Source organism: Argopecten irradians, chromosome 8 (genome assembly GCF_041381155.1).
Source record: "Argopecten irradians isolate NY chromosome 8, Ai_NY, whole genome shotgun sequence".
Classification (NCBI taxonomy): Eukaryota; Metazoa; Mollusca; class Bivalvia; order Pectinida; family Pectinidae; genus Argopecten; species Argopecten irradians.
The window spans coordinates 3,117,035-3,138,814 of NC_091141.1; the positions used below are offsets into that span (position 1 = coordinate 3,117,035).

Consider the following 21,780-nt stretch of genomic DNA (forward strand, 5'->3'; position numbering starts at 1 on the left):
TGAACAGAGGATGGAAGAATCGACGACGGACCACGGACGAAAGAATTTGAATAGCCCACCCCATGTCATTGCCGCAATGATGTGTTAAATAGCAGGAAAGGATGGGACAATCCATCACTTTAAGTTCCATGTAATTCACAAGAGATCTTGAATACAAATGTTTTGCAAATAAAATATATAACATAATTTACGTATTTGGGAGTTGTTTTTAAATTTAATAATAAGTTTAATGCATTACAAAAAAAGTTGTCAGAACAAGGGCGAAAGGCTGTGTTTGCTTTGTTTTCAAAATGTAAATCTATGCAAATGAATTTTGTTACTCTTAAATTTATTTTATACATATGTTAACAGTGTATTAAGTCATGCATCGGAAGTCTGGGGTGGCTGTAAAGCTCCAGATATTGAAAAGATATACAGCTTGAATTCTGCAAAAAGGTATTACATGTTAAAAAATCCACATGCAATGTAATGGTTTATTTTGAACTTGGGCGTTTTCCTCTTTTTTACACCAGAAAGTATCCAATGATAAAATACTGGTTGAAAATTATAAATTCTAATAACTGTATTTTAAAAACTGCCTATAATGTTTTATTGAATTTACCAAAATCAAACAATGTATTTAATTGGGTAGAATGTGTTAAAGATATATTGTACAGTCATGATTTTGGTGATGTTTGGGTAAACCAGCATAAAGTTGTTCCTTCAAATATTTTACCAATAATCAAACAAAGAATTAATGATATAGCTTTTCAAGAGTTGTCATCTATATTAGAAAACTCTTCTAAGTGCTATTTATATCGTCACCTGGTGAATCAAGTTGTTTTACAAACTTATTTGACAAAGTATATCCAAAACAAAAATTGTATTGTATTGACAAAAATAAGGTTATCAGCACATAACTTTTGCATTGAATCTGGACGTTTTTCAAATTTAGATAGAAGTGAGCATGTTTGTAAGTTTTGTGACCCTCATCGTGATATTGAGGACGAATATCATTTTATTCTTATTTGTCCAATTTATCAAGATATTAGAAAGAAATTTATGAAAAATATCATTTTATTCTTATTTGTCCAATTTATCAAGATATTAGAAAGAAATTTATGAAAAGACATTTTTGGGAAAAACCATCTGTATTTAAATCAACCAAACTTTTGAGTACTACAAATATAAAAGAATTAAATCTACTTAGTAAATATATTTATAATGCAACTATTTAACCATCTGTATTTAAATTAACCAAACTTTTAGTACTACAAATATAAAAGAATTAAATCTACTTAGTAAATATATTTATAATGCAACTATTTTGAGAAAGTCATTAATGTAATGCTTTGTCCATTCTCCACTTATCCTGTATGTATGCTAATTGTATTTTGATATTATTCTTTGTAAAAAGCAAATAAGTTGAAAAACTTAATGCAAATAAAGAATTTGAATTTGAATTTGAAAAAAAAATTATATTTATCAATTGTGGCCCTTTGTTAAGGTCAATATGGTGTTATACTGCCCTGGTAGAATTAGCAATTCATTGGGAAACCCCCCACGCTGTGATAGTACCTTTGAAGACATTAGGGTCAGCTAGCTGTTTCCCTACCAGGTAAGCTTCTGTCTGTGTAGCGTGGTTCTGTAAAAATTCAGCAATATTAATTAATAATAAGTAATTATGAAATTGAACATTTCCTCACGTAATACTACACTTATTTAATACCTTGGGCAATGCCAAAATATTCTGAATACACTACCTTACATAGAATCCTATAATCAGACATACTGTTGAATGGTATCTATTAGTATCAAGAATCAAATGATCGGACATACAACTATTAAATCTCTTACACAGGCAATATTTCTTCACTTTAAATTCATGTATGATATAGAGCCTATTATCAACTAACCTGATAAATGTTTTATTTTTGTCATCTTTTCTATCCTGATGAATCAGAACTTACAAAAGTGGCGCTGATACCACCGAACACCAGCGTTGGTTTTTCTTTCACCAAGAAATTCTGGGTGCTATCCAGTCTCATCCTGATTCCAGCATTCACGTACGCATGGGCATTCTTCAAGGGAACATATCGAAATACCGTATAGTAAGGTTTAAAATTTAAACAAGAGGCCCAGAGGGCCTGTATCGCTCACCTGGTTTTTTGTTAGTAATTATCACAAGACTCTGACAATTAGAAAAATAAGCAAATTGACTCCCAAAGTTTAATTTTGAATCACAACCATACAATGATGCTATTGATACCATACAAATATGCTATCCAATACATAGGTTCAGAGACAAAGTAATTTATATGAAAATAGTAGCCTAATTGACCTTTTGACCTCGCATCTATTGCCGTCTAAGGCCCCGGGGGTCAGCCCTATCATTTGTACAATTTCAAATCCCAGCCCTATAAGGATGCTACCATTGCATTATAAGTGCTCTTCCATTCTTAGTTGCAGAGAAGAAGTCGTTTATATGGAAATAGCTAAATTGACCCCTTTTGACCCCACCCTTCAGGCCCCCGGGGGGTCAGCCCCATCATTTGCAAAATTTTGAATCCAAACCCTATAAGGATGTAACCATTGCATTATGAGCGTAATCCCATGTTAAGTTGCAGAGAAAAAGTCATTTATATGGAAATTGACCACTTTTGACCCCGCCCCTCAGGCCCCCCGGGGGTCAGCCCTATCATTTGCACAATTTTGAATCCCCACACTATAAGGATACTACCATTGTATTATGGGTGCTATACCGTGCTTAGTTTCAGAGAAGAAGTCGTTTATATGGAAAGAGCCAAATTGGCCACTTTCGACCCCGCCCCTCAGGCCCCCTGGGGGTCAGCCCCCATCATTTGCACAATTTTGAATCCCCACCCTATAAAGATGCTACCATTGCATTATGGGTGCTATACCATGCTTAGTTTCAGAGAAGAAGTCGTTTATATGGAAATAGCCAAATTGGCCCCTTTTGACCCCGCCCCTCAGGCCCCCTGGGGGTCAGCCCCATCATTTGTACAATTTTGAATCCCCATCCTATAAGGATGCTATCATTGCATTATGGGTGCTATCCCATGCTTGGTTTCAGAGAAGAAGTCGTTTATATGGAAATAGCCAAATTGAACCCTTTTGACCCCGCCCCTCAGGCCCCCCGGGGGTCAGCCACATCATTTGTACAATTTTGAATCCCCAACCTATAAAGATACTACCATTGCATTATGAGTGCTATCTCATGCTTAGTTTCAGAGAAGAAGTCGTTTATATGGAAATAGCCAAATTGACCCCTTTTGACCCCGCCCCTCAGGCCCCCGGGGGGTCAGCCCCATCATTTGTACAATTTTGAATCCCCACCCTATAAGGATGCTACCATTGCATTATGGGTGCTATCCAATGCTTGGTTTCAGAGAAGAAGTCGTTTATATGGAAATAGCCAAATTGACCCCTTTTGACCCCGCCCCTCAGGCCCCCGGGGGGTCAGCCACATCATTTGTACAATTTTTAATCCCTACCCTATAACGATACTACCATTGCATTATGAGTGCTATCTCATGCTTAGTTTCAGAGAAGAAGTCGTTTATATGGAAATAGCCAAATTGACCCCATTTGACCCCGCCCCTCAGGCCCCCGGGGGGTCAGCCCCATCATTTGTACAATTTTGAATCCCCACCCTATAAGGATGCTACCATTGCATTATGGGTGCTATCCCATGCTTGGTTTCAGAGAAGAAGTCGTTTATATGGAAATAGCCAAATTGACCCCATTTGACCCCGCCCCTCAGGCCCCCGGGGGGTCAGCCCCATCATTTGTACAATTTTGAATCCCCACCCTATAAGGATGCTACCATTGCATTATGGGTGCTATCCCATGCTTGGTTTCAGAGAAGAAGTCGTTTATATGGAAATAGCCAAATTGACCCCTTTTGGCCCCGCCTCTCAGGCCCCTGGGGGGTCAGCCCCATCATTTGTACAATTTTCAGTTAGTAGCCCATAAGGATGCTACCAGTCAAATTTTGTTGAAATCCGACCAGCGGTTATGGAGAAGAAGTCGATTGTTGACGGACGGACGGACGGACGGGACGGACGACGGACGACGGACGACGGACGACGGACGACGGACGCCGGACGCCACGGTATGGCATAAGCTCACCTTGGTCCTTCGGACCAGGTGAGCTAATAATCAGCATTCTACATGGTACTAAAAAACAGAATACCGGTAGTAAGGTTTAAAATTTCAAATAATCGGGCATTCTAAAAGGGAACATGTTGACTATAGAATATAGTATAGAAGATTTTAAAATTCCAAATAATCCAACATGATAATACCAATACAGTGATTACCAGTAACTTATAATTTCCATATAACTTAAATTATTTTTTTAATTCCAGCTAACTTAACAATAAATATTCTAATTCTCTTTCCTTGAGAACTACAACAGCTCAAAGTTGTATCGCCACCTCATCAACTTTTACATCATGATGTTTGAATCTCATATCCTTCCCATCAACCTTTTCTTTATTACAGTTTAATTTTGGTGTGTTTTGTTATCATTCCTTTAAGTCTATTTATCAGTTGTTTATTGTTAATACACCTGTGAACAAATTTCAACAAAATAATGCTTCATACATGCCAGTCTCTTGAACAGATCATTTGTTTCCTGTATAGATACATGGAATGGCATATTTTTTTCTGTAACTAACTTTTATGTTGAGCATGAGATCTACCGTCTCTAAAGTTATGCATTTTAGTTGCTATCATTCCTATTCAAAACATAAAGAAATATGACCCCTATGAGACCCCTGCACGTGACCTCTTACCTGTGTCCTCTTGGAGACGTTATATGTGCGGATGTAGTAGTCTTTGGAGTCCAATCCTGGAAGTGTCATAGCAACAATCAGTTTGCCTGTCATGTCCAATGTCAGGAAATGTGAGATCTCGTACGATCCGACCTGTGTCTGCGATCCATCAGCTGAATACACAAAAAACAAAAACATTTCAGAAGGACTGTAAGCCTTAAAATACAGCAAAAATTGAAAAGGTTAATCTCTGAGAATTAGCATTTACACCATTAATATTTATAGGAATTAGCATCTACACCATTAATATTTATAGGAATTAGCATCTACACATTAATATTTATAGGAATTAGCATCTACACCATTAATATTTATAGGAATTAGCATCTACACCATTAATATTTATAGGAATTAGCATCTACACCATTAATAATTTATAGGAATTAGCATCTACACCATTAATATTTATAGGAATTAGCATCTTCACCATTAATATTTATAGGAATTAGCATTTACACCATTAATATTTATAGGATAACATCTACACCATTAAATATTATAGGAACTAGAACACTGACACGTCAGAAAGGGCCCCGCTATGTGTCTGACGTGCTTAAGTGGAAAAGTAGTATTTTGACAACGAATTCTTCCGTGTTAGCTATATGTTGCTATTAAATAATTAATGTCAACATTAATTGGGAAACCAATGATGGTACATTATTATAATTCTTTGGAACAAGAGGCCCAAAGGGCCTTAACGGTCATCTGACTACCTTGACAATAGTAAAATTAATTATATATAGTGTCACTTTGTCAGGATCATGTCAGGATAATTTTCAATTTCTTACAACAAATTTTATTTCAAACAAGAGGCCCAAGGGCCTTAACATATAGGAAATTACTTAGATATAGTGTCATGGTAGTCATCTTCGATTTGGGATCAACCAGAGATGTAACAATACTTTGTCGGGACCATGTCAGGATCATTTCATGTAAGTTTCAGCCAAATCCCACCGGTAGAACTTGAGAAGAAGTTCAAAATGTGTTTTCAAGATGGCGGTTGTGGCGGCCATCTTGGATTTAGGATCGACCCGAAAAATAACAAAACTTTTCGGGACCGTGTCAGGATAATTTCATGCAAGTTTCAGCCAAATCCCAAAGGTAGAACTTGAGAAGAAGTTCAAAATGTGTTTTCAAGATGGCGGCTGTGGCGGCCATCTTGGATTTCGGATTGACCCGAAAAATACCAACACTTTGTCGGGACCATGTCAGGATCATTTCATGCAAGTTTCAGCCAAATCCCAAAGGTAGAACTTGAGAACAAGTTCAAAATGTGTTTTCAAGATGGCGGCTGTGGCGGCCATCTTGGATTTCGGATGGACCCGAAAAATACCAACACTTTGTCGGGACCATGTCAGGATCATTTCATGCAAGTTTCAGTCAAATCGCACCGGTAGAACTTGAGAAGAAGTTCAAAATGTGTTTTCAAGATGGTGGCTGTGGCCGCCATCTTGGATTTCAGATCGACCCGAAAAATAACAACACTTTGTCGGGACCATGTAAGGATCATTTCATGCAAGTTTCAGCCAAATCCCACTGCTAGAACTTGAGAAGAAGTTCAAAATGTGTTTTCAAGATGGCGGTTGTGGCGGCCATGTTGGATTTCAGATCGACCCGAAAAATAACAACACTTTGCCGGGACCGTGTCAGGATCATTTCATGCAAGTTTCAGCCAAATCCCACTGGTAGAACTTGAGAAGAAGTTCAAAATGTGTTTTCAAGATGGCGGCTGTGGCGGCCATCTTGGATTTCGGATTGACCCGAAAAATAACAACACTTTGTCAGGACCATGTCAGGATCATTTCATGCAAGTTTCAGCCAAATCCCAAAGGTAGAACTTGAGAAGAAGTTCAAAATGTGTTTTCAAGATGGCGGCTGTGGCGGCCATCTTGGATTTCGGATCGACCCGAAAAATAACAACACTTTGTCGGGACCGTGTCAGGATCATTTCATGCAAGTTTCAGCCAAATCCCACCGGTAGAACTTGAGAAGAAGTTCAAAATGTGTTTTCAAGATAGCGGCTGTGGCGGCCATCTTGGATTTCAGATCGACCCAAAAAATAACAACACTTTGTCAGAACCGTGTCAGGATCATTTCATGCAAGTTTAAGCCAAATCCCACTGGTAGAACTTGAGAAGAAGTTCAAAATGTGTTTTCAAGATGGCGGCTGTGGCGGCCATCTTGGATTTCGGATAGACCCGAAAAATAACAACACTTTGTCGGGACCATGTCAGGATCATTTCATGCAAGTTTCAGCCAAATCCCACCGGTAGAACTTGAGAAGAAGTTCAAAATGTGTTTTCAAGATGGCGGTTGTGGCGGCCATCTTGGATTTAGGATCGACCCGAAAAATAACAAAACTTTTCGGGACCGTGTCAGGATAATTTCATGCAAGTTTCAGCCAAATCCCAAAGGTAGAACTTGAGAAGAAGTTCAAAATGTGTTTTCAAGATGGCGGCTGTGGCGGCCATCTTGGATTTCGGATCGACCCGAAAAATAACAACACTTTGTCGGGACCATGTCAGGATCATTTCATGCAAGTTTCAGCCAAATCCCAAAGGTAGAACTTGAGAAGAAGTTCAAAATGTGTTTTCAAGATGGCGGCTGTGGCGGCCATCTTGGATTTCGGATCGACCCGAAAAATACCAACACTTTGTCGGGACCATGTCAGGATCATTTCATGCAAGTTTCAGTCAAATCGCACCGGTAGAACTTGAGAAGAAGTTCAAAATGTGTTTTCAAGATGGTGGCTGTGGCCGCCATCTTGGATTTCAGATCGACCCGAAAAATAACAACACTTTGTCGGGACCATGTAAGGATCATTTCATGCAAGTTTCAGCCAAATCCCACTGGTAGAACTTGAGAAGAAGTTCAAAATGTGTTTTCAAGATGGCGGTTGTGACGGCCATGTTGGATTTCAGATCGACCCGAAAAATAACAACACTTTGCCGGGACCGTGTCAGGATCATTTCATGCAAGTTTCAGCCAAATCCCACTGGTAGAACTTGAGAAGAAGTTCAAAATGTGTTTTCAAGATGGCGGCTGTGGCGGCCATCTTGGATTTCGGATTGACCCGAAAAATAACAACACTTTGTCAGGACCATGTCAGGATCATTTCATGCAAGTTTCAGCCAAATCCCAAAGGTAGAACTTGAGAAGAAGTTCAAAATGTGTTTTCAAGATGGCGGCTGTGGCGGCCATCTTGGATTTCGGATCGACCCGAAAAAATAACAACACTTTGTCGGGACCGTGTCAGGATCATTTCATGCAAGTTTCAGCCAAATCCCACCGGTAGAACTTGAGAAGAAGTTCAAAATGTGTTTTCAAGATAGCGGCTGTGGCGGCCATCTTGGATTTCAGATCGACCCAAAAAATAACAACACTTTGTCGGAACCGTGTCAGGATCATTTCATGCAAGTTTAAGCCAAATCCCACTGGTAGAACTTGAGAAGAAGTTCAAAATGTGTTTTCAAGATGGCGGCTGTGGCGGCCATCTTGGATTTCGGATCGACCCGAAAAATAACAACACTTTGTCGGGACCATGTCAGGATCATTTCATGCAAGTTTCAGCCAAATCCCACTGGTAGAACTTGAGAAGAAGTTCAAAATGTGTTTTCAAGATGGCGGTTGTGGCGGCCATGTTGGATTTCAGATCGACCCGAAAAATAACAACACTTTGTCGGGACCGTGTCAGGATCATTTCATGCAAGTTTCAGCCAAATCCCACTGGTAGAACTTGAGAAGAAGTTCAAAATGTGTTTTCAAGATGACGGCTCTGGCGGCCATCTTGGATTTCGGATTGACCCGAAAAATAACAACACTTTGTTGGGACCGTGTCAGGATCATTTCATGCAAGTTTCAGCCAAATCCCACCGGTAGAACTTGAGAAGAAGTTCAAAATGTGTTTTCAAGATAGCGGCTGTGGCGGCCATCTTGGATTTCAGATCGACCCAAAAAATAACAACACTTTGTCGGAACCGTGTCAGGATCATTTCATGCAAGTTTAAGCCAAATCCCACTGGTAGAACTTGAGAAGAAGTTCAAAATGTGTTTTCAAGATGGCGGCTGTGGCGGCCATCTTGGATTTCGGATCGACCCGAAAAATAACAACACTTTGTCGGGACCATGTCAGGATCATTTCATGCAAGTTTCAGCCAAATCCCACTGGTAGAACTTGAGAAGAAGTTCAAAATGTGTTTTCAAGATGGCGGCTGTGGCGGCCATCTTGGATTTCGGATCGACCCGAAAAATAACAACACTTTGTCGGGACCATGTCAGGATCATTTCATGCAAGTTTCAGCCAAATCCCACTGGTAGAACTTGAGAAGAAGTTCAAAATGTGTTTTCAAGATGGCGGCTGTGGCGGCCATGTTGGATTTCAGATCGACCCGAAAAATAACAACACTTTGTCGGGACCGTGTCAGGATCATTTCATGCAAGTTTCAGCCAAATCCCACTGGTAGAACTTGAGAAGAAGTTCAAAATGTGTTTTCAAGATGGCGGCTGTGGCGGCCATCTTGGATTTCGGATCGACCCGAAAAATAACAACACTTTGTCGGGAACGTGTCAGGAACATTTCATGCAAGTTTCAGCCAAATCCCACTGGTAGAACTTGAGAAGAAGTTCAAAATGTGAAAAGTTAACGCACGGCGGACGGCGCACGGCGCACGGCGCACGGCGGACGGCGGACGGCGGACGACGACGGACGAAACATGATGACTATAGGTCATCCTGACCCTTCGGGTCAGATGACCTAAAAAGTCTTCCAAGTATTTAACTTGAATCCTGATTCCAAGCTAACATTACATTAAGAGCATACAATTAACTCAAATAAATTTGACCTTGACCTTTGACTTAGTAACCTTGGCCCATGACCTTACCTTTGGACAGTCAACTCCTTGTTTAATTCTGAACAACTTTGCATCATAATGTTATAACAAAATGTTTATCAGTTAAGAGCAACAACATTGTGATTTTTTTAAATGTTAAAATCCAAGATGGCCGATTTTTTAATTTAATTTCAGCCTGAAAAATTACCAAGCAGATCTAGGATGGATGGGGAATCATCATGTAAAATATGGGGAAAATACTCCACTCCCTTCCATCATTAATGTGCAAAAGAAAAAAAACGGACAGACGGACGGACGGACAGACGGACAGACGGACGGACAACCTGATTACTATAGGGCACCCGCATCTCGATGCGGGGCCCTAATTAGCATCTACACCATTAATATTTATAGGAATTAGCATTTACACCATTAATATGTATAGGAGTTAGCATTTACACCATTAATATTTATAGGAATTAGCATCTACACCATTAATATTTATAGGAATTAACATCTACACCATTAATATTTATAGGAATTAACATCTACACCATTAATATTTATAGGAATTAGCATCTACACCATTAATATTTATAGGAATTAACATCTACACCATTAATATTTATAGGAATTAGCATCTACACCATTAATATTTATAGGAATTAGCATCTACACCATTAATATTTATAGGAATTAGCATCTACACCATTAATATTTATAGGAATTAGCATCTACACCATTAATATTTATAGGAATTAACATCTACACCATTAATATTTATAGGAATTAACATCTACACCATTAATATTTATAGGAATTATTAATATTTATAGGAATTAGCATCTACACCATTAATATTTATAGGAATTAACATCTACACCATTAATATTTATAGGAATTAACATCTACACCATTAATATTTATAGGAATTAGCATCTACACCATTAATATTTATAGGAATTAGCATTTACACCATTAATATTTATAGGAATTAGCATCTAAACCATTAATATTTATATAGGAATTAGCATCTACACCATTAATATTTATAGGAATTAGCATTTACACCATTAATATTTATAGGAATTAACATCTACACCATTAATATTACTAGAAATTAACATCTACACCATTAATATTTATAGGAATTAGCATCTAAACCATTAATATTTATAGGAATTAGCATCTACACCATTAATATTTATAGGAATTAGCATCTACACCATTAATATTTATAGGAATTAACATCTACACCATTAATATTTATAGGAATTATTAATATTTATAGGAATTAGCATCTACACCATTAATATTTATAGGAATTATTAATATTTATATAGGAATTAACATCTACACCATTAATATTTATAGGAATTAGCATCTACACCATTAATATTTATAGGAATTAGCATCTACACCATTAATATTTATAGGAATTAGCATCTACACCATTAATATTTATAGGAATTAACATCTACACCATTAATATTTATAGGAATTATTAATATTTATAGGAATTAGCATCTACACCATTAATATTTATAGGAATTAACATCTACACCATTAATATTTATAGGAATTAGCATCTACACCATTAATATTTATAGGAATTAACATCTACACCATTAATATTTATAGGAATTAACATCTACACCATTAATATTTATAGGAATTAACATCTACACCATTAATATTTATAGGAATTAACATCTACACCATTAATATTTATAGGAATTAACATCTACACCATTAATATTTATAGGAATTAACATCTACACCATTAATATTTATAGGAATTAACATCTACACCATTAATATTTATAGGAATTAGCATCTACACCATTAATATTTATATAGGAATTAACATCTACACCATTAATATTTATAGGAATTAACATCTACACCATTAATATTTATAGGAATTAGCATCTACACCATTAATATTTATAGGAATTAACATCTACACCATTAATATTTATAGGAATTAACATCTACACCATTAATATTTATAGGAATTAGCATCTACACCATTAATATTTATAGGAATTATTAATATTTATAGGAATTAACATTTACACCATTAATATTTATAGGATAACATCTACACCATTAATATTTATAGGAATTAGCATCTACACCATTAATATTTATAGGAATTAACATCTACACCATTAATATTTATAGGAATTAACATCTACACCATTAATATTTATAGGAATTAACATCTACACCATTAATATTTATAGGAATTAGCATTTACACCATTAATATTTATAGGATAACATCTACACCATTAATATTTATAGGAATTAACATCTACACCATTAATATTTATAGGAATTAACATCTACACCATTAATATTTATAGGAATTAACATCTACACCATTAATATTTATAGGAATTAACATCTACACCATTAATATTTATAGGATAACATCTACACCATTAATATTTATAGGAATTAACATCTACACCATTAATATTTATAGGAATTAGCATTTACACCATTAATATTTATAGGATAACATCTACACCATTAATATTTATAGGAATTAACATCTACACCATTAATATTTATAGGAATTAACATCTACACCATTAATATTTATAGGAATTATTAATATTTATAGGAATTAACATCTACACCATTAATATTTATAGGAATTATTAATATTTATAGGAATTAACATCTACACCATTAATATTTATAGGAATTAGCATCTACACCATTAATATTTATAGGAATTAACATCTACACCATTAATATTTATAGGAATTATTAATATTTATAGGAATTAGCATCTACACCATTAATATTTATAGGAATTAACATCTACACCATTAATATTTATAGGAATTATTAATATTTATAGGAATTAGCATCTACACCATTAATATTTATAGGAATTAGCATCTACACCATTAATATTTATAGGAATTAGCATCTACACCATTAATATTTATAGGAATTAACATCTACACCATTAATATTTATAGGAATTAACATCTACACCATTAATATTTATAGGAATTAACATCTACACCATTAATATTTATAGGAATTAACATCTACACCATTAATATTTAAAGGAATTAGCATCTAAACCATTAATATTCATAGGAATTTTCACTCAGTTTTAAATCTGTGAATGTTATTTTTCGAGAACTTGATTTAAAATGAAAATTGTGAGATTAAATAGGGAGCTGTTAGATCTTGAATTGGAGTGAGCATCATAGTGGAGCAGAATTACAAGTCTAATTTTAATTAATCTGTTCTGCACTTTACTTACTGATGTCTAGTTGTGCTGCAGCAGCTTCCAACATACAGTAGACGTCCGATGGGAATTCAGGGTGGGCATGTTTTAACATCAGGTTACCCGCCCAGCAGCCAAGCTATGGAAAATTCAGAAAAAAATAACCAAAGTTAAGTCCCATGGATATTTGAAATGATTCCGGCACCTAATATTTTGTATTTTGTATTTATATATTACAGAGTTATCCCCCTTTGTAGGTCGGTATTGATTGTGATATCGTGTTTTACGAGCACCAAGTAATTTCATCAGAGAAAATGATGTGAGTTCTCTGCATGAAATAATGATGTCCCAATAAATATCTAATGATACCAGCAAGGGGAGATAATTATGTAATGTGCAAAAGAAGGAATATTTACTTGTTGAACAAAAACTGATTTGCAATGAGATGGATTTGTATACCAAACAGCTAAGTTGGTGATCTTAATCAAATGACGATTTTAAAATGAAGTATTTACATTTCTAACTGAGTGTGCTGCGATGTTCTTGGTACGTTCATACAGTTGATCAAAGTAGTAGAGGTTAGGCTCACTCTTGCCTCGGTAGAAAATGTCCTGTAGTTGGGAGAGGGACAGATTTGCTCCTAGGACAACATCAGCGTCAAACTGAAAAATCAAAGGTCAAGATCATACCATATAGGACTACATCACTGTCAAACTGGAAAATCAAAGATAATTTTTTTTGCTGAGGATGATATTTTGTCATACTTTTATGGAAAAGCGACAAAGCTAAGATTTAAACAAACTCTATATGTCTTCCTCTAAAAAGGTTTCTGACTAAATTTGGTTCCAATTGGTATAGTATATTTACCTTATGACTAGTAGTGATTTAAAGGAATTACTTTTCTCCTTTTAGGTAAAATGAGTTAAAAATCAAACGATAACCATTTCTACTCACATCCACACCGTACATCTCCTGGACTCCACGTAGGTCGATCAGGACCTGGTACATCCATTGTCCAAGCTCCTTAAACACTCCTGATATAGAAAAATAAGTACAGTAAAACAACGAGTTCATGGTTATAACGTAGAAATTTTCATTCTCCATCAATTTAGGTTCCTATAAGATGTCTGTAATGTGTGTATAACCAACTATCCTTAAACGAAATGATTTTGTCCCCAGAGGTTCGTTATAACCCTATTTTACTGTTATTTAGGGTTAATATGGTAATTACATTAGTATAATTATATTAATCAACTGGAGACATATACAACAAACAGATTTTCTATTTCTTGTTACTTTATTTCGTATCAGCAAAACTCTTTCAAACTGGTGTTATTGCACTATTTCCCACATTTTTTAATTTGGTACAATTTCATATAAAAAAAACAATTGTGGAGATATATAACTATATAACAATCCAGCCTAAGTCCCAGTAAACATAGCCTCAGATTCCCATACTGTAGGCCACTTCCTTGAGATATCGTATTTTCCGGACAATAAGCCTGTGTATAAGCCGCAAAGGTCTTTTTTTACGATTATTTTCAGTTTTTGTACACATATAAGTCACACCGGTAAATAGGTTGGATGTATAGGCAACACTCCCGATTTTCAGGGAAAAAAGTAGCGGCTTATATTCCGCAAAATAAGTATTAATTTTTGCACAGTTTTGTGAGAGAGCTTGCACAAAAATTTCACAAATGATATTGTAAAAACATGTATATGAAAGTATGATTGGTAGTAAGCCCCCTTGAATACTAATTAATGTGCTCATATCACGAAATAATAACCATGAACCAAAATAGTGCACACATGAAAATAACTGAAAAAAGGTAAATAACAAACTAGTAAAAAATAAAGTTCATTAACAATTTACCATAGCCAGTATTTCCAAAAACCAGCTTCGTCTTTCTGCCAGCTGCCTGTTTCATCGCATCAAAGACTTGTTGGACAGACTTGGGTTGGAACCACTCAGAGTCTTTCAGCATGACTCGTGTCATTTCTCCGACGTCTGACGAGCTACAACGTCCTCTACATGGTCCCCCTGTCCTCGTACACACCTTACCGAGTCTCCCCATGTCCTGATAAACAATAATCCCTAGATTCATTCTTCAGAATAACGTATTTGACCCAATGAGTGCCCCGGGTGCTTATTTTTTGTTTAGACTAGGGGAGGGGTTTTTTGATAGAACAAATTTGGTGCTAGCCTTTCACAAAATTATTGCACATTAAGGAAGCTTGTAAAAGAAACCTAATAAACAAGGACATAGTCATTCAGATCCCCCGCCAATGGAGATATCAAAGCTGAAGTAAGTTTGATTGTAGAGACTTATGTGTATGAAAAAAAAAACAGGAAAAAGGAAGTTGAGCTAAAGAAAGATGGAGTATAATTCAAGTAGAGTGGGGCTGCAATTGTTGAATCAGGTATACAGCCTTGACATTAATTTATATTAGACTATATACACAAAGATGGGTGGAGTTTTGCAAAGTAACATTTACCATTTACCATGATATTTTCAGCAATGTTTCCATGGTAACGGAAAAAGTGCAAAAAATGAAAATAGCAAAAGGTACTACTAGACCATAAAAAGAAAGTGTCTATGAAGTTTCGTGGAAATATCTCTGCTGGTTTTAGAGTTATGCTCCGGAAATGATTCTTACTACAAAAATATGATATTTTCAGCAATGTTTCTATGGTTACAGAAAAAAAGCACAAAAAGTGAAAACCTAAAAATAGCAAAAGGCACTACTAGACCATAAGAACAATGTGTCTATGAAGTTTCATGGAAATATCTCTGCTGGTTTTAGAGTTGTGCTCCGGAAACGATTCTTACACAAAAATCTGCCATTTTCAGCAATGTTTCCATGGTTACAGAAAAAAGTACAAAAAGTGAAAACTTTAAAATAGCAAAAGGCACAACTAGACCATAAGACAAATGTGTCTATGAAGTTTCGTGGAAATATCTCTTCTGGTTTTAGAGTTATGCTCCGGAAACGAACCTGGTACAAAAATCTGCTATTTTCAGCAATGTTTCTATGGTTACAGAAAAAAGTACAAAACGTGAAAACCTTAAAATAGCAAAAGGCACTACTAGACCATAAGACCAATGTGTGTATGAAGTTTCGTGGAAATATCTCTACTGGTTTTAGAGTTATGCTCCGGAAACCATTCGTACGGACGGACGGACGGACGGACGGACGGACGGACGGACGGACGGACGGACGGACGGACGGACGGACGGACGGACGGACGGACGGAACCCATTTGTATATCCCCCGCCAACTTCGTTGTAAAAGAAACCTAATAAATAAACTTACAATTTTCATATTTTCAGTTGGTATTTTAATTCAAGGTAAGCGATATTGAAGTCACTAACAGAGGGAGTGCCGTTTATAGAGATGGGGCTGCTTATTGAATACCATAATATTAATATATGAGAAAATTTATTTATTTAGTTTCATGGTTTTTCTAAAGTTAGTTTTCCCTAATAAAGTTTCTTGAAAGAAGTTATCAGGTTATACTTATGGTGTACCTGAACCTCATCATACTACTCAAAGGGCTTATTCATTTTCGAATAGTATGTTGATCCTTAAAACAAATACCAACTTATTCCGTCCTTTTACATACATAACAGAGTTATCTGCCCTTGATTGTTGATATTGATTGTTATGTCATTATTTTGTGTGTGAAAATCGTGATGTTTTCTCTGAAATCACATTATCATACATGTCCTTACAAATACGTTGTACATAATGCATTAATCAATACTGAAAAACAAGGGCAAATAACTCTGTAGTTTGCCAATACAGATTCACTTATAAATGCTCCAATGATTAAACGTTTGACCAAGTTTACAAGTCTTCTGATCACAACAGGTGATAAGGTGAGAAGTCATTGTCAATCTCCTGCTTACCTCAATGTCAACAGTACAGGAACTCTTCTTCTTGTTGAGGGGAGAATCCACAGCAAAAGACTTCATCGCATCCAGTATGGGTCTGTAACCTGTTGGGAGTAAAAATTAATAATCCTTCAGTATTTTTGTTCCAGGAAATATTTGATATTTGAGTACTCTATCGGTAGTTATATCAGAAATAACACAATTAAAACTTAATCTGAAGTTCATCTGTCTACAAAGACTATCAGTTGTAACATAATTTACCATACAGAAACCTCAGTCAATCATTTGACCAGCCTCCATCATTTGATATTCTGACTGGATTGCAGTGATGATTTTTACCTGTGCATCTGCAGATAACATTATCAAAGGCATCCTCCACTTGCTGCATGGTCACTTGTCCTCCGTTGTACTCAAGCAGACTATAATCAACATGATTTTGTTTAGATAATTAATTTCAGACAATTTTTGAATTATGAATCCTTTATTGATCACAATGGCCATCTAGGATTTCTCAGAAAAAATTCAAACCCTCCTTAATGTCCTTACAATATCTACTAACTATGTGTAACTATAAAACAATGGGGTCTATCAGGTTTTTTAAGAATCAAAATTCATATAACGATTACCGAGTATTTTCCGAGGAATGATATTTTCACAATTTTACAGGACTTTGCTATGATCCTAAAATTTTGACCAGTGAAATTTTCTAGTTTTAGTTCAAATCAAGAAAAACTTGATCTGTGAAATTAACCTGCTGTATGGTATATTTTTCACTTAATTTATGTTACTTTATATAAACATCAAACTGAATAGAAACTGAAATTCTGTGTTTGCATATTACTAAGCATACCTTCCGTTTGAGTAGGTATCGATTGTTACATCATTATTTGGGAGCACAATTCACATTATTTTCTCCAAAAAGTATGACTAATAGAATCTTGCATGGGGCTGTCATGTAGACAGGGATATCTCAACACGAGGGAAAGATTTTAGCTAATCAACCCGAGGCTTGCCGTGGGTTAATGGTCAAAATCTTCTACGAGGGTTGAGATATCCCTGTTCACCTGACTAGCCCATGTAAGATTCTTTTTTTCCCATACTTTAACGAGAAATGGTGAAAATTCAGTCAACACGAACATTGCTGTGTGTATCAAATGGTCGCCGTATGCATAGATGATGTCACTGTCTAGCGCGTGTGAGCTGTCTTTTCCCTACCCTGGTAAAAGACAGAGTTATCTCTTCCCTAGAAACCGCGGGATAACCCTGTCAAGATGGGAGAAATTACGCTAGTACACACATTAGGCCACAATCAATACCTACTCATAAGGGCAGATAACTCTGTAATATGTAAACACGGAATTAGTGTTTTAGGATTAAGCACCAAACCAAGACGTACGAGTGCATATTCATCACTTGTCCATCACTACAGTACCCACACTGACTACCATTGTATTGAGCCAGCCTCTCCGGTACGGAGTCGTCTCCCTTGTGGGATATTCCCTCGACCGTGGTGATCTCCCAACCATCACACAGGAACACTGGATAGAGACACTGAAAAGAGAACAAGAGGCCCATTGGCCTTAACGGTCACCTGAGTTCGGATACAGAATAAAACAAGGAGCTGCAAAGTGTGGCCCCCGCGCCCTGTAGTTGGAATAAGACCCAAATACATTGAGGTCAAAGTAATAATTATTCAAGTATAACTTTAAATGTATGTGAGTGTTGTAAAATTGAAAAAAACAAGGAGCCGCAATGTGTACGTGGCATTATCCCCTGCGCCCCGCAGTTGGTATAAAAACTCAAATACATCAAGGTCAGAGTCACAATTACTGAAATATAACTTTAAATGTATGTGAGTATTGTAAAATTGAAAAAAAAAGCAATTCCTGTTCCAGAATTTAAGAATAAGATTTTTGAAGTTTTAGCCAATTTGACCCCTTTTAGCCCCACCCCTAAGGCCCCTTTGTTAATTAGATTCATGGCATTTCATAGGGATAATTCTGACAACATTTGACTAATTTCCTATAACAAATGACAAAATAATGCTCAAAAATATGTTTTCCCTATATAAACTATAGTAAACTTAACCCTCTCTACAGGGTCATATGATTCACTATTTTATAGCATGTACATGTCCTAACGATAGGCACACAATTCTGTGTCCTAACGATATCCTCCTTCTCTAAAGTTCTCTATACAAGTTGTTCTTGCTCAAAATTTAGCAATCATTGTTTTAAACCAGTTTGGTATGGCTTACAATCATTTTAGAATATTGAAATATGCTAGAGAAGGAGATTTAGGGGCAACTTGCTGTATTTCCACGTAGAAGTCCTAACAATAACAAGTAAGATCTAAGAGGGTACTATGTTTGTCCTTGAATGTTTGAAAAAATGGCATATTCTGTAAGAAATCTATTAACAGCCGATAAATCTGGAGTGAATTAAAAGTACTTTAGATGGCTTTGATAATTGATAAGTTGATTGATAACGATACAAACGGTGGTAAACTTACAGCGAGGCAGGCCTCATGGTAGCCATGATTACATTGTTCTCTTAGCAATGTTTGTGACGTACATTCTCTACCGTGACTAAATGCATTTGGAATTCAGAACTTTAAATATTTTTTAAAAAAGTTTCGGTGAACTTAAAATTTTAGAACATTTAATATACAGTGTATTGTCATTTACCAGTTACTTGTATCAAAACAAAACCAATACTTTCAGACTTTAGAACGGAACTGTTTTAAAATCAATCCAGAATCAATGTTAAGTTAAGAGGTAGGACGTTACACTTTTTCTGTATACTCACCGAGTTGATAGAATAGGGTCTCTTCACAAATGATATTGGCTCGTAAAGTTTCGCCTCGACAACACACATGCCACAGCCTCCTTCTCGACACATGACCTTGGTACCAAGTGAGGCTCCTGATGTACGCAAGAATTTGTTCAGGGACGTGGAAGGACTGTACTGGTCTGTAGAAACTGTAACCAGAAAGGCATTAATGGACACCTTGATGTGTATTCTGTCTTCGTCTATTACAGAGTTATCTCCCTTGTGGGAAGGTGTCTATTGTTAAGTCATTATTTTGATATTCACACTGTTTTTTCTGAAAAGTATGACACTACACTTACAAACACATGACATTATAAGCAATACCTACCAATAAGGGCAGATAACTCTGCAATATGCAAATACAGAATTATATTGATTACACAGAACGGAACATCTGTAAAGAAAGAATATACAAAAATTTTCCTTGGTTAAATTGACCTGCTAGCATATATTTTATCTATATAGATTCTACCTGTGTATACTTTGGCTAATCAACTTACCTGTATTTCATCTTAAGTTGTGTATACTTTTGCTCATTAGTTTACTTATACATTAAAAGTATCTATCTACGAATACTAAATTGCTCATAAATTTACCTGTATATTTATCTTTAAGTATCTACCTGTGAATACTATTGCTCATTAATTTACCTGTATATTTTTGTCCATTGACAGTTAATGTCACTGTCGTGGCCAGTCCTGAATCCACTTTAAACTTGAAGAAGTGTCCACAGTTCTGACATGTTGCTGCAAACACTCCATTCTTCACATCCTTCTGCTGTGGAAGGTGGCTTTTATAGAAATAGATATATACAGTTAGCTTCTGTATAAAAAGGGGATGCATGTCCGCCACAATGGATAGAATTATACATTTACAAAAGTTGTGTCATTTTAAAATGGGCGAGGATACAAAATAAAAATCACTAAGTGTAAAATGGTTTTAAGAAAATGTGAAATTAACTGAAAATGAAAACATTAAAATGTATCTATAAGCGATAGAAATGAGCTTGCATTTGAAAGAATCAGTGTTAAATGTTCGGGTTCTCGATTTCTAATGGATAATGCAGAAAATTAGTTTTAATTTATTCCCAAAGAGAGAGATTTTCTAAACAAATAAATTGTGTCTAATATAAATAGAATAAATTAATGTTGATCTTGCAAAATGATGAATTATATTGTACCCCTCTTTCTTTCAGTCCAACAGCAACATCTAATATATGTTGTATCTTGTCACTCGTCTAAAGGACAAAATAACAGTAAAACAATGGATACTTCCTACTTTTTGCAGTCGCCTTTTAATTATATAACTGTGTGGGGGATAATATTGCAAGTTTGTTTACAAACATTACACATATACAGCCTGTAAGAAGATACAACGTGCAGCATTTAAACCAAGATTGCGTAAAAATGACCAGTTACTATACCTGACATGACACACAGGACAGTTGACCACACTTCCTAATTTGGTTGGAGCAGGCATCTCTCTGGTCTCAACTGTCTGCTTCCACCGACCGCAAACAGTTTGGGATCTGGAAGAGTCACATGAGAATATTCGTGTGCTCTCTAGGTTCATCGTATAGTACCTATGGTGAGCACCATCGGATACTCTCTAGGTTCACCATGCCACTCCAATATAGAGTGGGTGACAGGTGACAATGCATGTGTTTTAAAGCATTGGAAGCTTAATAAGTAAAATGTTATAATGTGTCTATCATTGTTTAGATAACACTTTCAAAATATTAATGATTTTGATATGGTCTGTTGTTAAATCACATTACTCATATCAAAGTGACGTGCAAAGATATATTATTATATTATAGATTATAATAGACAAGAATTTTCTTTTCTATTTGAAATATATATAATAGCAAGCAAACAAGTCTTTTCAGGCCATCAGCTTTAATTTTAAGGGTAGCCAGTTGATCATATCATATGCATATATACATACATTCTGTTTGATTATGGTACATACAAATTGGTTTTCTGCTTGCATTTTATATAAACTCGATAGTCTAGTTTAATTTTCCCAATGGAGACCCAGGTTTTGACTCTTGATAATGAGGGCACTTGACAGGAATGTGTATTTTCCGTGTTCTTCTACGTACATCTAAAATAATTTAAATAAATAT

General features: G+C 35.8%; 1 protein-coding gene across 1 annotated transcript; it reads right to left on the reverse strand.

Moving 5' to 3' along the window:
* Positions 1 to 360: 360 nt before the first annotated feature.
* On the reverse strand, positions 361 to 21,224 carry LOC138328895 (uncharacterized). The gene is made up of 14 exons (XM_069275610.1): positions 21,076 to 21,224; positions 20,303 to 20,442; positions 19,629 to 19,801; positions 18,218 to 18,372; positions 17,161 to 17,240; positions 16,837 to 16,925; positions 14,799 to 15,003; positions 13,880 to 13,959; positions 13,441 to 13,587; positions 12,962 to 13,064; positions 4,800 to 4,951; positions 1,950 to 2,060; positions 1,558 to 1,624; positions 361 to 425 (listed from the first exon to the last, which is right to left on the reverse strand). The coding sequence occupies exons 1-14, from the start codon at positions 21,222 to 21,224 to the stop codon at positions 361 to 363; spliced, it is 1,716 nt and encodes a 571-aa protein (XP_069131711.1).
* Positions 21,225 to 21,780: the final 556 nt, after the last annotated feature.